The sequence below is a fragment of the Strigops habroptila genome, chromosome 18, assembly GCF_004027225.2.
Source record: "Strigops habroptila isolate Jane chromosome 18, bStrHab1.2.pri, whole genome shotgun sequence".
Classification (NCBI taxonomy): Eukaryota; Metazoa; Chordata; class Aves; order Psittaciformes; family Psittacidae; genus Strigops; species Strigops habroptila.
The window spans coordinates 6123732-6145670 of NC_044294.2; the positions used below are offsets into that span (position 1 = coordinate 6123732).

The 21939-nt window shown below is 46.5% G+C and overlaps 1 protein-coding gene across 1 annotated transcript in view; it reads right to left on the bottom strand.

The window, feature by feature from the left end:
* Positions 1 to 14091: 14091 nt before the first annotated feature.
* The window catches only part of PKP1 (plakophilin 1), a 40230-nt gene continuing 32382 nt past the window's right edge, over positions 14092 to 21939 (bottom strand). Inside the window, exons 10-14 of the mRNA XM_030473580.1 lie at positions 21001 to 21154; positions 20312 to 20498; positions 16538 to 16622; positions 14923 to 15023; positions 14092 to 14160 (exon numbers count right to left, since the gene is read on the bottom strand). Of these exons, the coding sequence (XP_030329440.1) occupies positions 14952 to 15023; positions 16538 to 16622; positions 20312 to 20498; positions 21001 to 21154 (498 nt within the window). The 3' untranslated portion in view covers positions 14092 to 14160; positions 14923 to 14951. The remainder of the gene's footprint in view (positions 14161 to 14922; positions 15024 to 16537; positions 16623 to 20311; positions 20499 to 21000; positions 21155 to 21939) is intronic.

A 21939-nucleotide genomic window follows, 5' to 3' on the forward strand; every position in this document is an offset into this window, starting at 1 on the left:
TTGGCTTCACCAAGGGCTCCATGATGGAGCAGTGACAGCATGGAGGAGATGTCAGCATTGCAGAGCTCCAGATCTCTCAGTAGGATCCCTGGAGACCATTAGCTCCAGCCAGGGCTCAACTTGCTGCTCCTCCGGCTGCACGATGTAAACCAGACGCTGTAGGTCCAGATTCATCCCAGCTCACAGTGATGCTCAGCAGATACACTCGTCTCCTGGTTTCGATTCCAGATCTCTCCTGGCAGTGGGCAGAGATCAATATCTCCAAAGGGTGATTCAGTATTGTGTGACCTGGCATGGCAAAGCCAGGAGGACGGGGTCCTGGCTGGAAGGAGCTCACTGCAGCAGGATGGGAACCAGCTCCTGATTATTTGCTCAATGGGGCAATTAGTCCTGTAAGTTCCTAAGCCCTGTGATTAACTCCAGCCATCCAAACATCATCATTGCGAAGGAAGAGTAGCTAAAGGATTCTGGAAGTTATTGGCATTTCTTGGTGGCTGCAGGGAAATCCCAGTTGTAGCTTGCAGGCCCTTGGGCTAAGGGCAGGACAAACCTACCACACACAAACCAATAACCAGCCCAAAAGGAAGAACTTTATTTGGGGAAAGAAAGAAAAATGATGCAAAAGTCCCCAAAGCTTCTGCCCACAAACCAGATGAGGAACTGAAGGGCAGCAATCACTGTCTGCTCCATGTCCCAGCTGTGGGTGGCTCCATGGGGCACAGCATAAATACCAACCCTGGGTGTTTCATAAAGACATTGGCTCTTACAGGCACAAAACTCATGCATGGATTTTTTCCCAGACCTCAGTGTCCTGAGACAGATATTTTGGAAACCCAGCCCCGAGCTCTATGGAGAAGCATTCGGCCCGTAAGACCTGCCTCACAGATGTGAGAGCTGCAGCTACAGAAAGGTCTCCCTGAGGCACCTCAAGCCTTTAGTGGAAGTTGCAGATTCAAACTGGACTTTCTAACACCTTGGACAAAGCAGAGGGGCAGCGAGTGCTTCATTGCAAAGTCCTTGGCACATCGGGTGGGATGGATGCCTATGCTACAGTGGGGAGGTTGTATGTTGAAATCCCAGCATCCCTGGGACTGAGGTGTTGTGAGACGGGGCTGGCATCCCTGAAGTGTGTCCTGGGATTTGGTGAGGCGCTCACCCTTTAGCAAGCCCCGCAGCTGCATTTCCTCCTCAGCAGTCCCTCACAACCTGTGGGCTGAAATCTGCAGAGGATGTGGAGAAACTGGGTTTAATTTGGTCTGTCGCATAAAGGTTCTGCCTCAGAGGCAGAGCAGGGATGTTTCCTGGTGGAAATAGACGTAGCTAGGCAGGAGTTTCCATGGCAAAATTCTTGGCTTGAAATGTCTAAATTCTTTCACAGGGCTGGGTCTCTGAGCTCATTTACCCATAGAAAAAAACATGACGTTCTCATCTCTATTTTGCTCAGGTAGATGTGACCCGTGTTCCCCAAAAGCCAAGGACCTGCAAGAGAAGTCACATTCTTGAGGAAGCAAATAATTTGCCCAAAGCAAGGAGTAAGTGAGCTGGGACTTCAACACAGCTCTGTAAGCTGGAGACACAGCTCCAAGGCCAGGTTCATAGCACTCAGGGTTACGTTAAGGAAAGCTAATTCTGCACTAACAGACCCTGGTTCTTTCTGGATTAATGGTCTTGGAAAAAGGCTGTTTGCAAATAAAGTCTTCCAGCGTGGAGTGGGATGAGCCCTCGTTTCACAGAGCTTTGCCAAGGGACTGTTAGCTCAGCACTTTCAAGTGCCCATGCAGATTAAAAGGAGGAAGCCACACGGTTGGTTTTGGGGCATTCCTGTTGAGCTGTTGCTCTTTTGAAGTCACTGGGGCTTCTCCTGGGCTGGGTCCATCCACTCGGCTCACAGCCCTGGAATGTGGCTGGGGATTGGTGTGACCAGTCGGGGCAGTGAACAGACCTTCCTCCGAAAGGAGTTTTTACTCAAAGCTGCACAGAGCTGTTGCAAGCGGGTTGATTCACGTGGTTTCTCAGCTCTTAGTCATGAGCTTCTGCTCTGGACAGTTAATTAGTTTGTTCTTGAGGAGTGCTTTGAAGATGCAAAGCAGGCTGGGAAAGTGAAGTGTTATTAGCTCATTATCTGCAATCTTTGTCTTTTTGTGACAGAGCAATGAAGTCCAGGCTCAGCCCGAGATGCTTAACAGCACTAAAAGCTGAATTGTCCACACGCCCAGTTCCCAGTTCTGTCCTTATTCAGTGCAGCTCTTTGCCAAAGCTCAGTGCCTCTTTACACTAAAGCTCCTTAACACCAGCCGGGCAGAGTGGGATGGCTTAGCATCCCTCCACAGGTAATTGGCAGTGACTCTAAGATTTAGCCTTACCTTGGCAGGGTATTTGATAATTTGGAATTTGGACTATTCATTTCACTCTTCTTCCTACTAGTTTCCACTTGGATTGAAAAGGGAAGAATGAGGCCAGTGGGGTTTTTAATGTGGTCTGAGTTTATGAGGGGTCAAGTTCAGCATCTCAGAACCTGAGATCTTTATAGAGGTGTAAACTTAAACAGCCCAGAAGGTTACGAATGAGGTGAATTAGCATCTGTCTGCACAAAGCAGCTCATGTTTGTCTGGTTACGTTCAAAGAGAAGTCATATTAGAAGCATTATTTTTGTGTCTGCAAAGGCCATGCTGGCCAGACAGCTGCCGTGCGCTGTGGAGAACAGTACATATAACAGCTCTGTCTACATAGCTGGTCACTAGTTGTGTATCTGTCAATTTGGGTATCTGGCCAGAGGCATTTCCTAAGCTAGTGTGTGCAGTGATGTGGCCCGCTGCTAGGAAAGGCGCCTTCATAATTGAGTGTTTGAGCTCTTTTAGCCCTGTGGCTCCATTGCAATGGCTTGCAAAACTGAGCCTCTTATTGAATTCAAGACCATGAGCATAAATACCCATCTGTTTTGTAGGAGAAGATTCCATGTGGGTTGCCCTGATCACGCTGCAGACCTCCAGTCTTCCTCCAGCTTGACCTGAACATGCTGCAACAGTACCACAAGCTCGTAAGTCTGTGGGAAAAGGCCAGGCTGAGAAATGAGCCTCATCCCTCAGGCATGTGCATGTGCCTGCACACACACACACACACACACGTGAGAGAAGATCTCCCATGACACAAATGTAAATGAAATACCCAACTGCTTTCACTGGGTGCTCACTTCCTACCTTCAGGTTTCACCTGGTAGCATCTCCCTTTGCTTAGCCACCAGCACTCACCTTTGTACAAATCTGTGAGATGTTTCCTTGTGTTGCCAGACACAACTGATGGATTCAAGATATCCCTGTTTGGGGAATAAGATGTCTCATTTTCATTGCCTTTGCAGGCTACGGGCACCATTTCCAACCCTCGCTTGGGGGTCAGAGCACCACCAGAAAAAGCAAGGCTGGACAATCAGATGAAGCATTCTTTTGCCACGCAGCCTTTCTCTGCATTACTTTATGTCCAACCACATATACTGAAAGCAGGCACAAATTGCAAAGGAAATCCAGTTAGAAGCGTTTCCTTCCAGGGATGAGCAAGATGAACCAAGCTATGAACATGACTCAGAGAGCCCAGCTATTTACAGTGAAGTCCTCTTAATCCTAACCATTAAAGGCGCCTTACCCTCCAGCACATGGGTGGTGCTGAGGATGTCAAGCTTTTCTCTTCAGACTTTTGCTTGGAAATCAAGGAAAGCGAATGTCCTAGCTGGCTTCATGACTCCAGGAGGTGGGTTTTTCAGAGAAGAGGTGATGGCCGTAATTGGCAGCTCTCTAATGGTGGGTTACAGCGTGGGTTTGCGGGAGCATTGCAAAGCTTCTGCCTGTTTTCACCCTCTTTATTGGTCTGAAACCAGTTTCATGGTCGTGCCAGAAAGACACAAGAAATGTGCTGTTTGCTATCCCATCCTGTGGAGGTAGAGCGGTCCGACATCCTAGAATGAAGATTGTCCCTTTGCAATATAGCATTAGAGTGGGTGTTTCTGTGTATGTGCACTCACAAAAGATAAGAGGTGAGGTTCAGGCCACCTACAGTGACGTCTGAGCATCACTTCTCTCAATTTGGACTTCCTGAATCAGCAGTGGAAATAGAAAATCATTACTTTGCCCCTCCTTCCACCCCTGTCTGATGACGGGGTGAACCACATGCTGGGCACACTGTTTCTCTCCACTAGCTTTGAAGGGAACCCAGAGCAACTACCTTAGACTTCAGCATCTAATTTTAATCTGCCCAGAGGAGGGTGGATTGAGCCTATGAGATTTCTGCTAACAGGGAATGAGCAATGAAGGCCAGGGTGGGAAGAGAAGCTTTAGAGATGTGGTTGTTTAGCTCAGTTTATGGAGAGCTGGTGTTTGGCAGCTTAAAAATGAGATAAATGCAAGCAAGCTGCAAAACTGTGCAGATGAGGTAGTTGTGGGCAACTGGTAGCTGCCCATAGCTAGAGAGGAGGCGATGGTAAATCCTTTCCTTCCACAATGCCAGCAGCCTGGCACAGGGTACCCCTTGTTGCACCACCACTATCACTGCTGGCAAACTTGTGCTGAGCAAATTATGCTTGGAGACCCCCATGACGACTTTAAAAGCATATAAGCATCCGGATGCTCTGAGTTCACTCACCCTTTCTGGAAATCCTTGGGTCCCACTAAAACATTCCAGGTTTGCACCTTGGAGCAGAGGACGATGCAAAATCACCGCTGGCTTTGGGCAGCCCTTTCCTGACGAGTGAAATTTAAGGCCCTAAATGTATAGTTTGGTTTCAGTGGGTGCCAAGGTCTGTCTGAAGCCAACAGCCTTGGTTGCTTGGAACGATGCTGAAAGCAAGAATCTGGGTTCAGACACGAAAGTTCAGATTTTGGGCTGTCTCCCAGGGACACGAGCTTTATGCTAGAGGCAGATTCCTGATCAGTGATGTGCATCCTGAGCCCTTCCAGCAGCCAGGAGGTAGCCGGGGGTATCTCAGAGCACCTAAGGTGATGTAGGAGTTCTGTGCCAGGATTTCTGGGAAGGAAGAGGCACGGCAATATCTCCCCAGGACTCTTGATCTGCGCCTGCAGGGTGTTGTGAAGCCAGCTCAGCGCTGAAGCAGGAACCATGTGTTAATGGCCCGAGACCCTTTCAAACAACAGCAGAACAGATGCCCAAAGGCCAAAATGTGCACCTGTAAATGAGATAAACTCACTCCTAGCTGGGCCTAAGATGTTGAAGGAGAAGGTGAGGAGATACCCATCCCACCCAGGCTGGAGCCCTCGAGAGAGACTGTCATGGTGCCAGCACTGGTGCCTCTGCTTGTACCAAGCTCCTCTGCTCTCTGTGTCCCAAAGGAGGATGCCAGGGTGGTGACAACAGTCTGGGCAGAGGATCCTCATGTTCCTGCTCATTCTGGGCAGGAGGAGCAGTCCAGTGGCACATCCATAAGCAAGGACAGAAAGATCCACAGTGCTCTCACATGGAGATTGCCCCTGCAGCTTCTTGCTAAATGAAACCTGAAGGCACCAACTATTTTGGCCTGGCTCCTCCTCAGGGTTTGGCCTCAGGTTGTGCCACACTGGTGCTCAGTCTGGGTTTGCACTGGAGAGCATGGAGGTGCTGCCCTTGAACCACTCCCAGGAGGGCTGCATATCGCCTTTGGATAGCTTATGGAAGGCACTTCAGCTCTGCTGCTGCCAGAACACACCACATCACTGTCCTTACACAGCCATAGGGCTGCATGGCATCGCATGTGTCCCCCACCATCACTTACTCCTGTCCCTCCAACTCAGAATGGAGATCAAAAGGTTCCATCTCTCTGCCAAACACGAGGATATGTGTGGACCAAAGCCCCAGCCTTGGTTTCTGGGGATTGCAGAGTGTGTTCATGCTGGCAGTTCCCCCTCAGGGATGTGGTCCATGGCAGAAGGGCTGTGGCGAGGACAGAGCTTAGAGGAGAGTCATCGAGAAGATATTTCCACATGCCATGGTCTCAGCTTTTTCAGCACTGGGCTCTCTTTGACCCTTCCCAGGGCAAAGCTGAGCAGTTAGCTACCTGCCCATGAGTAATGGTGACTGCTCATCCCGTTCCCTTCTTGCCTGCTGGAGACCTGCCAGTCACTGTCAGTCTTTCCCTGCTATGCTTAGGAAAATCTCCTCCATCCATTCTCCTTATCCCACTGGCTGTCACGCTCCAGCACACGGCCTCACCCCTGTTTTTACTGGGATGATTCTGATGGCTGCAGTGCCTGGGAGTGGGGATGGGTTCCCAGGGCCCCCCATGGGTACAAAGCACCCTCTTGTGCTCTGCCTTTTCTTGGGTGCCTCTCCGGGCTCTGCTGCCTCCTGCTCAGAGCAAGGTGCGGCTCTGACTCACCTGAGCTGGGATGTGCCGTGGCTCCGTTGACTTTCCCACGGTGGCTGAGCCCTGCAGTGATGCTGCTGCTTCACTCAGGAGACTCCAGGGGCAGTGGCAATGGGTGCAGGCTCTGCTCCATGTACCAGGCAGTCATGGCTTTGAACAGCATCAACACTCGCCTGAGCCATCTCCCTCTTCTCCCCTTTCTCCTGGTTCTTTTACTCCCTGCTTCTTCACATCCTACAGGAAATCATTTCTATGTCACTTCTGGGTTACCCTTGAATAAGTCAAATCAGTAAATTGGGATAGGCACAGCCAGTTTCTCATTGCACAGACAAAAATGACAGAAGTCATTTGGGAGATGTGCTGCTGCCTGGGAAATTCAGAGTCTCACTGTGACCCTGCCAATGGCCCTGTTCTGATGCTAAACCAGCACCTTTCCCGCTCCTGGCTGTCTCTCCTCCCCTGGTGGGATACAACATCAGTTTTCATTATGTGTAAAACATGCTACAGAGAGCTCAGGGTGGAACTAAAGACACTCAGATCATCTCCAATTTTTCCCTTTACATTTTTTTGAGCATTTCTTTCAGCCCTGCTGACAATGAGACTGATTTTCCTGTTCCGCCAGGAGAGATCTTTGTTGAGTGAAGCAGGAGTTACCTGTACTGTGAGATAAAGAAGCTTCCCGGGGAAAGAATAGAAAACATAAGGAAGAAAGCAATAAGATGTACATAGCAAATCTCTGCTATACTTCATTGTACAGCACCCAGTCTGGGTCATCTCTCAGACTGAAACTTGGCCTCGGGACCCAAAAGCAGTTACAGTTATTGCCCGAGCTCAAATCTGTTAGGTAAGATCCTGCAGTGCAATTATAAGGCTTTTTGTGGAGAGAAGTGCCAGGGAAAGGAGGGAGGAACTCTGGTTCTCTGGGAAAGTATTTGGGTTTTGCAGTGCCAGGAACTTCCAAGAGCTTTATCACTTCTGGAAATGTCTCCCTGCTGCTTTTCCCATTGTACTGCCTTGGGAAGCCGGGCATGCCGAGCAGTGAGAGGGCATTCACTGCTGAGAAGCTGGGGGGATTGCAACTGCTTTGCTCCTCATCTGCAGAAATGCAGAAGGTCAAGGGAGAAACCAGGCTTAGGCGGGTCTCCTGCAGGCTCTGTGAGTGGGTACGACAGCGTCGAGCAGTGCTCAAAGCTGGTCATCTCTCAGCACAGAATGAGTGCACAGGAGGGTGGTGATAGAAAGGTAATTACTCTCTTGTCAAAGCCTTTCCTGCGTGAGATTATCAAGTTGCAGAGGGCTGTAATGGGAGACAGAGCTGGAGAAGCATTGTTGGGGCTCAGTCAGATGGAGGATGCTCAGTGTGAGCATTCCGCATCCTGACAAACTGCACACAGTTTCCTTAACCCCGGAAATGTTGCTCTGGATGTCACCACTCCACCCACCCTGATGGAGAAGAATATGCTGTAAAGGCTCAGGTAGAGCTTCAATATTTTCCTGCATCCCAACAGTGCAAAGGAGAGACCTCCTGTTGTTAGATGAAATGGACATGGCCCTGTGTTTGGAATGCCTCATCAAAAGGAGTCCATCAAAAGGCTTTCCCAAGAGAAAGGCAAGCTTAGAAAGCACCGAGGAAGGGGCCAAGTACAACCTTGGATAAGTAACAACTTCCGTGCTTGGCAAGATTAAATCTGCAGGGACAGGTAACTGTGGGAAAGATACAAATGAGGGTTATAGGCAGAGGAGCACAAAGTCATGCACGTTACAGGGAAGGTGAGTAGGGAATGAGTCACTCCCCATGCCTGCTCCTGACCCAGGCCCCCGGCTCCTGCGGTGGAGATGCCCTGGGGTGTGGGTGCACGAGCGCTGTGGGGGCTTTGGGCTGTGGGTGCCATGCATATGCTGAACCTCTTCTGCATATGCCTTGCTTTCATGGGGCAGTGCTTTCTGGTATGGGCTGCCACGTGTCCTTCAGCAGCGTGCCGTGGGGCCGGGATGCCACAGCAATGCCTCTGCTTGGGGTGATCTCACCCAGCATGTGGGAAACCGAGACAGAGGAGCTTTGTTAGGGATGTCCCAGCAGGAGATGTTGGTACTGTGGGGTCGTTGGTGCTGTTGTGGTGTGTGGGTTGGGCTTGGTGTTCCCTAGGGGTGCCCTGCACGGTCCAATGTGGTGTCTGTGCTGTGGAATTGGGAACTGCTCTTGGCTGGGAAGCAATGATCCTCTGGGGTATGGCTTGGGGATGTCAGGTATTTCGGGGCATGCCTGGGATCTGTGGGAAGGTATCCCATGGACCTGAAAATGGGCAGTGGGGTCTGCTGGGCTCCCATGCACCATGCATTACTTGAGATCCCATGAGCTGTAGGACCTGTAAGGTTTCCAAGGACTTTATGCTCGCTCTACTTTGGAGAAGTGCTCTGTGGGCACTCTGCACCCTGCAGCATCCATTTTCTTCCTTTGATTCCTGCTGCAGTACCAGTGCATTTGTGCTCAATCAGTGCATTCATGACCGTCTGCCCCACAGAAGTCCTCAAGTCTCTGAACCAGCCTCTGGAGCTGCATTTTTCATCCCATCTGCATCACGAGGAGCCACCTTGGTTGTCTTTTTCTTGCAAACTGCCCTGTGGTCTTTGCGTGTGTGTCTACAGACTGTCCTGTCCAAAAATGGGCTTTTCGTATGTGTTCATACAGAGGATACAGATCCCAAAATAAAAAGACATACCCATTTCTTGGTATTCGTTTTACATGCTGCAAATGGTATAGAGAGATCCAAGCACACAGTCCTGTATCAGCTCCATTGCTGAGCAACTCTTGAGTTCCAAATTGGAGACGTGCTGAGAGCTATGCTGACATATCCTGCCCTTCTTCAGTGTCCAGAGAGCCCACTGAAGAATATGGAGGTAGGACTCACCTGCATTAGTTTTAGACACTCTGCATCTGTGCTAAACTTGCTCTTTTAGCGTGTAATTTATAGGACCCGTCTTAGATGTGATTTGTGCCTGAAGAAGCTGCGGGATGGACATCACTACTATGTACGCAACATCAATATTTAACTCTCTCAAGGAGTTCTGGATACATTGCTCCTTATTGGACTTCTGTAAGACAAATAGGTGCTATATTCAAAACCACTTGCAGATACGCCTACTGCACTGTGGCTTAGAAGCAGCTTAAGCAAGGAATGCTCACAGTTGCCAATGCAGTTTTGGTTTTGAAGTGCCGCTGCAAACCTGGCTAAGACATTGGGGTTTGGGTGCTTTGCCTTTGTGCTTAATCCTTCAGTGCTTGCCCACCTTTCAAAGAGCTCAGCAGAGCAGCAGGGGGTGCTCCTGGAAAGCAGCTCTGAGCAGTGTGGCATGGGGTGAGCCTGTCCCTTGTCCCATGCCTGGAATCACAGGCTGTGCCAAGCCTGCCTGATAGGCTGCGAATCCTCTTTTCATAAGATACTTGTCAGTGGTAAGAATTATTCCTCAGCATCGCCTTGAGTAAACGAACTAAACACACCTCGTAGCTGAAACCACCTTCCCCTTTGCCAGGTTTCTGCTTTGAAGAGCTTTCTTCTGAAGGAGATCAAGACAATGCTGCTTCCTTGTTTCTTTTGTAAAAGCCAGCATTTATACACTGCAGTGCTCCCCAGTACTGGAAGTACAAAGCCTTTTGTGCATCCTGCACATCCTGCTATCCCCATGTAGGCTGAGCTTACGTTGCTGCAGGATGATGCAGAGACCAAATTCTTAGACGCTGCTGACAGCAATTTCATGGAGCAGGCTGGGCAGTCCCCAGAGCAGATGCAGCCTTAATGGGGTCCTGATTAGCATGAAAAGTCTGGCCTCAAACCTTACATTTATAGAGCTTCCCCATAACATCAACATCTGGATCAGCAAAAGCCTAAATATCCAGTACTCATCTTCCAAAAGGGGGACTTACAGGATAGTGCTTGTAAAAGGAAAAAGAAAGGGAGAATTTAACTTTACAGGCAATGTGGACTGTGCTTATCACATTGAAACACAATCTCAGCACACCCCACCAATAAGGAATCCTGGAGGAAGGGGAGAAGAGAGCTGACCTGGTTAAGCAGCAGGAGAAGGAGGTTATCAGAAGGTGTCTTTCAAAAAGCTTAAGACAAAAATAGGAAAGACATCATAACCTTTGCCAGGTTCAGCATAAACCATCTTAAATATACCAAAAAGGAGTTAAAGGAACAATTAGCTGAACTCAGAAGTATAAGCCATAAATAGTAAGAGCATCTTCACACATATGGAGGAAACAGGATTTAAAGCTTCATTACTCAGACTGCCATAAGACAGAGCAGCCTAGTCTGATCACTGCTGAATGTTAACAGGCTTTTACAGACCTTCATATAGATGCTTGATTCTTTCCTAACACTGGCAAGACAAACAAAATAAAACCAGTCAAATTGGGAAGCTTGAAGAAATTCCAGCAATTTTTATTGATTTCAGCTTTTCCAATGAAGCAAATACATACAGTACAGCCAAAACAAAACTCTGATACATTATTCTCACATACCTATATCTTACAGAATACACTGTATAGCTATGGACTGGTAGGCTAAGTTGGTCTCAAACTAGTGTGTGGTCAGAGAGGAATAAAACTGCCTACTGCCTTCTACTCGTCCATGAGGCTTCTGAAATGCTGGGGTGGGTTGGATTGTACATACACGAAAAAAACAAAGCATTTATGAGAAAATAGACCAAAAAGCTCTGCTAAGCCCAGGACAAACAAGTATGGTATTTATTTACATGGTTGTGTGTCCTGCGCACAAATCAGGCCCCAACCGCTTTTATTTCTGCTGCTGACAGAGCTAAAGGTGCTGCCAGCTACGGCCCTTCCCTTCTCAGTCATTCTCCATCACTGTGACCCAGGGCATGTGCTACATGCTGAGGACCTGCCCTTGTCCCTATCATTGGGGGTACGCCCTACCTTGGTTCTTAAAGAAGCAAGAATCAGGAAACCAGCTCATCGAAGAGGATGTCACAGTAAAAAATACGCCTTTAAGAATACCTCCCTAGAATGAAAGAATAAAAACTGGATTGGAGGTGAAAACAACATCCAGTTCTGAAGGAGGGAACCTCACTGAGCTCCCGAAAGTGCTGGTTATGAGCAACAGCAGTTACTCCAATAAGTCTGATTTTCCTTTCTCTTCTCATAATTGGGCATCAGTGTCACTTCACTGACTCGAGTGGAGTCTGCAGTCCAGCTTTTAAAAAGAGTGACTGAGAGGAAAATAGAGTTGAGCATCAGGAATTTCCTGGGAAGTAATAGCTGCAAAATAGCCCTGGGCTGGCAGAGCAGTTCCAGTTCACACAGCCCACTGCTCTCTCGAGTTAGCTATATTCTGAGGTATGAAAGCAGTAACATACAGCATCATAAAAAACAAATGAGATTGGAAAGAACCTCTCTGGTGTGCCCAGCTCCAAGCAGGGATAATGTCAAAGCCAGATGAGATTGCTCAGGGCTGTGCCCAGTCATGTTTTGAACATCTCTGAGGATGGAGACAGATTTTTATTCTTATCATTTTATTAGCTTTGGAAAAACAACTTTGCTGTATTCATAAAATGATGTATCTGTCTCTTGGAGTCTAATACTTACTAATGAAATCTCTAGTCCTTGTAAATTTAATTGTGAGGTGATGATCATCCAGCTATGGCTCTTTGCGCCTTATAAAGTGATTCAGCAAACTGCATTACCGCTGAAAGCAGCAGCAGTGCTTTAAACTAAAGCCTAAATAACAGCCAATTAGAATGAATTTCCTCAATATTCCATCATTACGTTTTGCAGTTAGGTTTCCCCAATTAATTTTACAGAGAAAAACATTAGCTCCCAGGACTTCTGCTGAACATGTAATTACAGGAACAAATCTGAATGCAAAATGGCATGCAACATACTTTTACACCAAAACTGTAACAATCCTGCCTGTGGATACTGCCACCGTTTTGGATATCCACAGTGTTGGGTCCTGCCAAAAACATTTTGAACTGAGAATATGCATCCAGCTTGGGAAGAGCTGGCAGGGAATGGCAAGGGCATGCCCACGGGCTGGGGCTCCTTTGCCGCTGTTTAAATGCTCCTGAAACTGTCCTACCGGATTCTCCTGGTTCTAGCTCCCACTTCAAAGGTGCTTTTTTCCTCTCTCATTTGGCTGGGAGCACAGCGCAGAAAGCTCTCGACTGAACGTGGGTGAAGGCAAGCAAAGAGTTGCTTCTCATTAAAGTGCACAAGATTAAGCCACTCTTTGTAGTCCAAGAGAAAAAAAAAAAACAGCTGGAAAATGATCTCCCTCTGTGGACACGTGCTCCCTGTGGTCTGAACAGGGGATGAACAAGTGCCACCACATTTCTTAGCTCTAGAGCTGTGACAGATCAAATCTGAATTTCATGGACGGTTCTTTAGTGGGCACAAATCACCCCATTTCTGTGAAGGAATGGGACATGCTGTTTCCCACCAATTTAGGAGTCTGACACTTGCAAAAAATGAGACTGTTTTTCCCTTTCCAGGCTCACAATTCATCCTTCCCAAGCACCTCCTGCACCCTGATATTTGCAAAACAGGGTCCTGTAGCCCTGCACTGTTTGAAGAAGCAATAACTGTGTGTGTGGGGACAGCCAGCAAATGCATCTTCAGCTGGTCCTTTCCCTGTGGATCTGAGCTCCATCCCCTCCAGGGACAGGTAGAGGATATTTTTCTTCTGGACAGAGGAAGATCAGCTTCTTTCATCACACAGTTCCTGCTGTAAGAAGTAGGTTGCCCTAAGATAAGCTCAGCAATCGCCTATCACAGCTTTAGCATCACAGCGTGATTCATGTAATTAAGGATCCCAAGAATTAAAATATTTCCAAATTTGAATTCACACAACTGCTTACATTCCTTTGCATATCAATACCCCCTCATTTTTCTCATTCCTGTGTGGCAGTCAATGATCCCAAGGGAAAACCACTTTGCCTGTCTCCAGTTCAGCATCTCAAATGCCACATTTGTCCAGGTACAATCACGAGACTGAGTTGTTCTGGTGCTCAGAATGGTTTGGGACCCAGTAATGTTCATGCTTTGCAGATGTGCTGTAATTGTTCCCTCACATGTAGCTTCAGAGAAGGGTTACTGAGAGCCAGGAAAGACTTTGCAGACGTCAGTTCGCTGCTTGAGACAAAGAGTTCACGTAACAGGAAAGAAAATGCTAATAACTATAAGAGCTCATTGGAGAAAAAATCATAAGCAGAAAAGAAGCCCATGTTCATAAATGTTAGGAATAACCAGCCTTTGTAAAGAAGAGTATCGTGTGTATCTGTTGATAATGGCCATATGCAATGGGGGAACTTGACCTAAAATTGGCAATTTTTATACTTGTGGGTAAAAATAAGTTGTGACAAGTCTTTAGTGTGGCAGTATTTGGTGCATGGGTTGGGTGGAATTGGACAAAACTCTCCAAGGGGGTTAAACTGCACAACTCACACTGACTTTCAGTGGAAGACAAGGGACTAAGCCTGTAGGAAGATCCTACTCACCACGTGTACACATGTATGTTGCCTGCATGCACACATACACAGCGACACGCGCATAGTTACACAGACACACTCTTTGCAAAAACAAAAACATAATTATTGACATCAAGAAAGTATAACCTCAATAAAAGTCCCTTCTCCCCCCTAAAAAGAAGAAAATGCTTAAAAATATTAGTATCATCCACATGAAATCCATATGTTTAGTTTGCTTTACAGTTGAGTTAAACTCAGTAACACTCTACACCTTTAACATCCTAAGTAACTGTGAAAGGGTTGTCTTCCTGGACATGAATCAATTCCAAATTCTGAAATGGAATAAAAAAACAAAGGGAAAACAAAACCCCAGATAATTAAAGCATTCAAGAAATATTTCATTACATTCAAAACCAACTTTCAATCTTATTTCTTAGCCTGTACTCAGTTTCTGCACTGCCCATAGCTTTTCACCCTAGACTTTCATGCTTCTCTGAGTCTCAGGGGAAACATCCCAACAGAGTAAGAAGTGAAATCTGTACCTGGGTAAAATGGTCTTTTGCACCATTTTCTCTCACATTTTGTTTGGTTGCAAAGAGCATGTTGAGGAAGAGAGCAAATCATTCATTCTGGATAATCTCAATGCCCCTCATAGAGCCATCTGATATTTGAAAAGTGCTTAAAGCTTTTCCCTTCAGTGGGAATTATGGATAAAAAATGCTTTACAGATCAAATCCTCACTTCACACTGAATGAAAAACCATAATGGTGCAGTGCAGATTCTGCCCCAGATTTCTCTAACCTGGTTTCTCTATTGGGATTTTTGGGATGACAGCATGTAGTTGCAGATTTTGACATGAGGTTTACGGGTGGATTATTGAGGGCTCAAAAAATCCCTAAGAGATGGTTAATGTCATCGCATGTGCTGGAATTAATTGCATGTTACCAACACTATCTGGACAACATTACTCAAAATTCAGGAATGAAAGAGGCCTGTGAAAAGCCCCACCTGAGAGGATTTGGCAAAATGCAATTAATCAGTTATTGCTTTACCCCAAACCACCCCTTCCTCATGCACAAGGGCCCTGTTCTCACCTGCAACCTACAGGCACATGGAGGGGCTCCTAAAATCTGGATGAGAGGGTCCTGAAGGTCGTTCCAGCTAAAGATCCCATCATGTTCTTATCAAATCCTTGCTGAAAAAGCAGATAAATAGGAAGTATATATATATATGAAGTAGATAAAGTGCAGTGAGTATGTATCAATTTCAAAACTGATAGCTATCTATTGCTGTGAGAGAGAGCCTCCTGCCCCACTTCAACAGCTGTCCTCTGCTTAAAGAGTGTGTTTCATTCTCAGACAGCCTCAGGACAGCCTCTGTCCTCCCTCTGTGTGCCTTTAACACATTGCCCTTATTGATGGACTTCCTTATTTCTAGCTTTCCCCCAAAGAAGCTTCTTCAAAGTCTCTGACTGGTACAGATTGGATGGGGCTTGGAGCAATCTGGTCTAGTGGAAGGTGTCCCTGCCCATGGCAGGAGGTTGGAACTGGATGAGCTTCAAGGTCCCTCCCAACCCAAACCATTGTATGATTCTATGACTTCATCTTCCTTGCATTGCTTTCCGTCCTCCAAGAGTCAGACTTCTCCAGCTTTACTGGAAGAAACCTTTACTTAATCATTCACTGAACATTATTTCATCTTATTCCTCATCCTGGAAAAATGGCAAAGATTTATACATGATGCATATATCCTTGCATACTCCCATCCTTCTCATCTGATGTATACCTATGCAATGAACATCTGTGTGAGCACAGGAATGACTCAGTCACATCAAAATGAGTTGGCAAAGGCTCCTGAGCAGAGCCCAGCACAAAGCTACACAAGCTCCTACGGAGAAAGTCCCTAACCGTTAATATGAGAACCATATTTAGGTGCTCTCTACCTTCCTGCCCCCAGGGTGCTCCCCTTTGTGGATGCTACTCCTTCTCTTTAATTTGGCCCTTTACTCTCTGCAGGTGCTGCTGCTGTTGGGTTGGAAAAACCCAACTTGTTCAAAGACAGCCACCGCGAGCTGGGAGCTGGCTCGCTGCCCCGTCTGGCTCTGCGCTTCCGCAGTTTCTGTTGCAGGGAGCAAAACAAATCCTAAATACTCCTCTTCTTGGTTTAAAAGATTACCCTGAGTGTAGGGGTGATGTAACCACAGAGGAGGGTTATGGACACAGAAGAAAATGGGGGGAAAGAGAGGAGGAACCTTGCCAGGGATCTGTTTGGACACGCTGATCCTACACGACGGACTGCAGCAAAGGGAGTCTCCCAAGCTAGTGAAAAACATCCAGGTCTGTTCTCAGCACAGAGCAGGGCTGTGCTCACGTTAACAGCATCGGCCCCAGGAGCAAGGTGGCTGTTTCACAGAAAAGCCCACCTAAACTAGCATCATCCTCAGGGTACAAGCCACCCAACACAACACACCACCGTCCACTTGGTCCCTAAAGTCAGTCCCAGCAGCAGTGGTTGTGATTTGCTGCCTCTCGCTCAGATCTGAGGTGGGTTCCCGTGTGCCGAGAGCACTACGGTCTTCCCAGCGCCCAGGGCTCCTCCAGCCACTGCCCAGACTCGCTGCTGAATCATGGCCTTTGCAAACTCACTGACTGCAGTGAGTCAAGACCTGGGTTGTTCTTGTCGGCTGAGAAGCAGAAGTATTCTCCTTACCTGCTTGAGCACACTCTGGAGCTCCCTGTTTGACCAAAGATCTGTCAGGAGGAGGCGAGCAGCTTCGGCCGCTTTTGGACAGGAGCTGGGAAGATGAAAGCAACCCCGGTGAACTCTGGCAGGCCACAGAGCAGCAACCCACATATGTTACTGACAGCCTTTAAATAAGGCCATCTCCAGCTGGGAGGCTGGATAGACTTGATGGAGGGCTGTCAATTAAACCTTCCTTCCTCTCTCACCAGTATTACATGACAACCACCTCTGGGACCAGAACAGGACAAATGAAAAAGAGGGGAGGATTTGAGTGGAAAATTGAGCATTAAACTGGGCTGAAGGAGTGTTGCAGGGGTGTGAAAGTTGGGAGAGTGAAAGAGAAGCAAAATGATGCCAACCCTTCCCTGGAGTCTGTAAGGGACAGTGTGGGTGAACCTTTTGGGACAGCAGCAGAGGGACGGGCTCCATGCTGCCTGGTGAGGACGAAGGAGATGGGAACATTTGTAATAACAATGCCTGCAACCGTAAGTCCTTACTCAGCACAAGTTAATAGATAATTGCTCACGTAACAGCTCCGAAACCGTGAGTCATAGCAGTACCTTTTATAATTTTGGAACATTTCATACAACAGCCTAGATATGAACCTCCTTGCTGGTTGTAATCACTGCTCCTGATCTCCTGGACCTCGTCCTGTCTGTGGGAGACTCCTGATCTGGGCTCAGTGCAACAGCCCCAGCCTGTCTCAGCCAGGGTGATGGAGAGGTATGAGACCAGACTCAGGACCCTCCCTGTATGACACAGCTTCACAAAACATTGTGTCCTCAAAATAATCCTCATCAGACTGTGAGAAATGGGACTGACAGTGCTCATCGGGAAACTGGACATGCCAAGGAATTCCTTAAAGAAGGATTTTTTCAGGATGTCCTAAGTTTACAAAATCGATTATCAAGGTGCAATCTTTGGAAGAAATGGGAAATAGGAAGTCTGTGGATGAGAAGAACTCTCTTCCACAAAAAAAAAAAAAAAAAAAAAAAGCCAAGGAAAGACCTGGGTTTCTTGAAAGATGAATTTTGGTAAAATGCTATGGTAGAATTAAACTGCAAAATTCAATTGCACAATAGAAATGATGTGAAAAGTGAATGAACAAAGAGAAACTAAAACAAGTAAGTGATAAAGGGATTGTGAGATGAACTTCAAATCTGATGCTCTAAAGTACAGGAAGAGATTTTGGAGACAAGCTTTTAGAGGAGCCAGTAGAATTATTGAGAAAAAGATGTAATTTTACTAGTGAAATAATGTTGCTTGAAAACGAGCAGCAGAAGAATATTTTTCAGCTATTTGGAGAAAAAGGATGAAAAGGCCATCAGACATCACACTAAAATTAGTAACAGTAGCTTGATTTTCAGAATCACCAACCAAAAAAAAAGGAAGCTAATATTCAATATTTTGGCAACTTGGATTAAAAGTAGCAAAGAGCAAGCAACACCCATCACCACTAAGAAGGCCATGTCATAGATGTGGATATATGCAGGAGAGAGACAATTATTTAATTGGCATCTCTAGGAAGGAGAAGAAACCACAGCTATCAGATAAACTGCTGAACCGCTCATGACTTTCACTCAGACTACAGCTACAAGAAGCATAAAGAAAAAGAAACCTCAGCTTGGAGGAGTGATGGTTGGCGTTTGAGAAAAACACAAGAAGGGAAAAGCTCCGTGACTTGCTTGTCTGTAACCTGGACGCTCTTTCTATAGTATGAATACAAAACTGTCTGAGCATCTTAAACTAACGATTTACAGCTTCAAATGCAACAAGAGACCAGTTCAGAGGAAACATGTGCAAGGGAGGCATTATGCAGACAAACCAACGCCAGTGCTGGAAGGCGAGGGAAGTGTGTTCACAGGGAAACTGAGGCAGAGTATTAGAGAAAACTCTGCAAAACACTAACAAGGTGCAACATGGCATGGTGTTCTCCCTGGTGATTTGGTCACCACTGAGACCTCCTCAGTTCTCTGTTTCTGCTGGCAGTGGTGCTGGGAAGGAGGAGGTTGATGGTGTTGAATCGCGACATTCACTGTTGGAATGGGGAACATGGGGTCTGCATCTGTCTTAGGCAAGAGCGCCCAGTAGAAGTGTTGGATCTAGTTATTACCATCAGGGAATGGGTGAGGCTCTCTCTGATGCAGGACTGGACAAACCCCACCCTAAAGTTCCTTGTTTATCTTCACAGGCTACGCAGGAAAGTGGGAGAAGTGAAGTAACTTGTGTACTAGCAAGCGTTCAATTCACTGGTGGGGAGAACTCTTTCACATCTGCTCTATGGGAACAGTCTGAAATGATATGGCTTGAATAAGTAAGATTGTTGTCATTTCCTCATAAGAATTAAACAGCATAAAAAACTTTGGGGACAGAAATGAACAATGGAGGAACAGGAACAGTTCGAGTTTGGGACATTGAAAGAACTGGGGAGTTTCTCAGAAGGAATTTGTGATACAGACAGGAGGAACACTCTGAGAACATCTCCAAAGTTTAGTAACTCCTTGCAGTTTAGTGAGTCATTGCAAACAAAATCATCACACAAAGCAGTCAAGACAATTAAGGTAAGCACAACCCCAGTTGTGCAATGCTTTGCTGAAGTAGTAAATTAGCTGACGACTGGTCTGAGGGATCCAAAGTGGGACTTTAAGCAGAAGTAAATATCATTCAAAACAATGAAGACTTAGGAGAGGGCTGGGTTTCATGTTAATTGGGCTTGTTGGAGGGTGGAAGCATATAAAAGCAGCAAACTGACCGATGTTCACTGGCTGAGGACCAAACTAAACACAGAGGCCACTTTTAATGGATGAGAACCTCTCGCTGCCATGAAACAAGCGGTAGATTGCAAGTGGTTGATGGAGAAGGCATGCAAATATCTTTTCACAACAGAAAACAATAGGTTATATGTAGAAGATATTTTAAAACAAAGACAGATGGTAGGAGAGATGAAAGTCTAGGAAGCAGAACACATGGTCAAAGCTCATGTAAGTTTAACACCAGGTTGGCCAGAAATGAACATAGAGCTTGGCAAGGGTTGACAAGCTTTTGCACAGGGCTGTAGGAGTGTGAATAACAAGCAGGGTGGATTTACTACCATCAAAACACAAACCACGTCCTAAAAGAAAAAGTGTTGAGTTTGCTCAGTTGTTGCAAAATACACGTGTGTAGACCGCTGGAGATACTTGTAGTATGTAAGTATCATCACAGCTGTATCTTTGCCACTTGAGGTGGACTTTTCAACAGAAAAAGTGGTAAGGTGAACAAATCTGAACACTGAAGCTAAGCACAATCCCAGTCTATCAGCAGTGCTTGAATCTCAACCCTAACCTTCATGGTAAGGTTTGCAGAAGATCTGAGTGGGAAGCCAGGGTGCCAGGGGCTCAGGCCACGTACTGACATCCTCCGTTCCAAGGGCTGGAAGTTTTAAAAGGCTTTAAGATGTTGGTGCTTCAGTTCTTCTTAGAATTTCTTAAAACAAGCAGCAAATTTTCTGAGGCCCCTTTACGAATCTCACTATGGATGGCTCCTGCCTGTTTCCAAGAAACTAGCACTGAGGATTTCTGTCTACCAACATGCTTGAGTTTTCTTTGGCTCTCAATTTATGAGCACAGGGAAAGAATAATGCTTTGCTAAGGCTCTGAAGGGTATTGGAAGGGCTCTGAGGTTAATCTGGCTTTGCATAGAGTGTATGGGCTCAAAAACATCTTCGCATGACCCTCTCCATGCCTTCTGCCCCAAACTCACCCATTTCGGCACAGGCTTACTACATTATTTATCATGTTGCTTGTCAAGTAAGACTTTCCCAGGTGTGGGTTGGACATGATGAGGTTCCTCAGAGTGTAACATGCTGATGTCATGATCTCGCCATAGCTGTTGGTATTTCCAGACTGGAATGACAGGAGACGTGATACATCTGGGAGCACCTGGTGAGCTAAAGAGATGGAATGTTCCAATCAATGTTTAAATAAAAGCTAGCACAAATGAATGATGCTATTTGCATTAGCACTATTCAATGCAATAATACAGTGTTATCTCTGGGAGGAGGCACTAATAATGTAATGGCATAATGGTCATCACTTGATTTTCAGAGACAAAATGAGTGCTGCAGGTCTCTGGAAGGGCAGTGGCACTGGTCATGTGTAGTCAAGACCAACTCAGTTCCCCGAACACTATCATCCTCATGATCCTGCAGATTTGTCATTGTCTATAAAGCATTCCACATGCTTGTAGAGACTAAGATAGCACACATTTTGTTAATTAAGCCTGCAGATATCTCCTGTAATTGTCCTTTTGGCCAGAAGAAATAACACTGCTTTGCCCAATTTCAGAGCTGGGTTAGGTCCTGTTACGGGGTTTACAAAGCGAGACGGGCAGGTATTAAGAGTTGGAAACCAGACATTGTTCTGGAATCCACTGTGGTGGAAATGACTTACCCATGGTTTTGTGGAGAACAGGATGCCGGGACATGTTGCTCAGCAAAGAAGCCCCAGACCGGACAACTTCAGAGCTGTTGGACTGGAGGAGCCGTGCAATGCGAGGCAAACCCTTCTCCTTCAAACCAATCAACTGGCTCATTGCATTGGACATCTAGGAGACAGAACAGAGATATCTCATGACTTCTATGCCAGGAGGACACAACTGGAATGATGTACAGGGCCAAATAAATATGACTACATTATAAAATAAGCATCTGTATATCTTTTGCTACCATAATTCCCTTTACTTTGTCATTTAACCCTCTTCTCCACAGACATTTGCAAAGTCAGCCTCTCATCTTCTGTGATACAACTGGTACTTCTGTCCTCTTTCTGGAGCCTGAGTGGGTACAGTTGCTCACCCAACTGATACTCCCAAAAGCTGGATAAGTTTTACCTTCATGGCCACGTTGCCCTTGCCCTTCACAATGCCCTTGCATCTCCCTGCCACGCCACAAGTAATAGGCTGCAGTGGAATAGGAACAGCTAATAGATACCTTTAAAAAAAGTCTGAAGACCAAAAATACTCATCTTGGATCCTGATCTTGTGTTCGCTTATGTAAATCTAGAAGATGTCAGGATGTAGCCAGTGCAGATGAGTGTTCATGGATGTTGAAGTCACATACCCTTAATAAACTGCCCTCTTATTGATAGACTTTAAACTGAACTCAGCTACTGCCCCATCAGAAAGGCTTCTGGAGATCGTTGCACAACCAGTGACACATCAACAGTGACATGGGAATAGAGGGAACGTGCTGGAAGGCAATCCTCTTCCAGTGGGCTGAGACCCAGTTATCCTCCCATGCTTCAGGAGGCACATGCCTCAGTTTCCCTTTCCTTCAACTGACAGCAAACCCAGCAACCCACCCCAACTCCAACTCTGAGCTGGAATAAGCC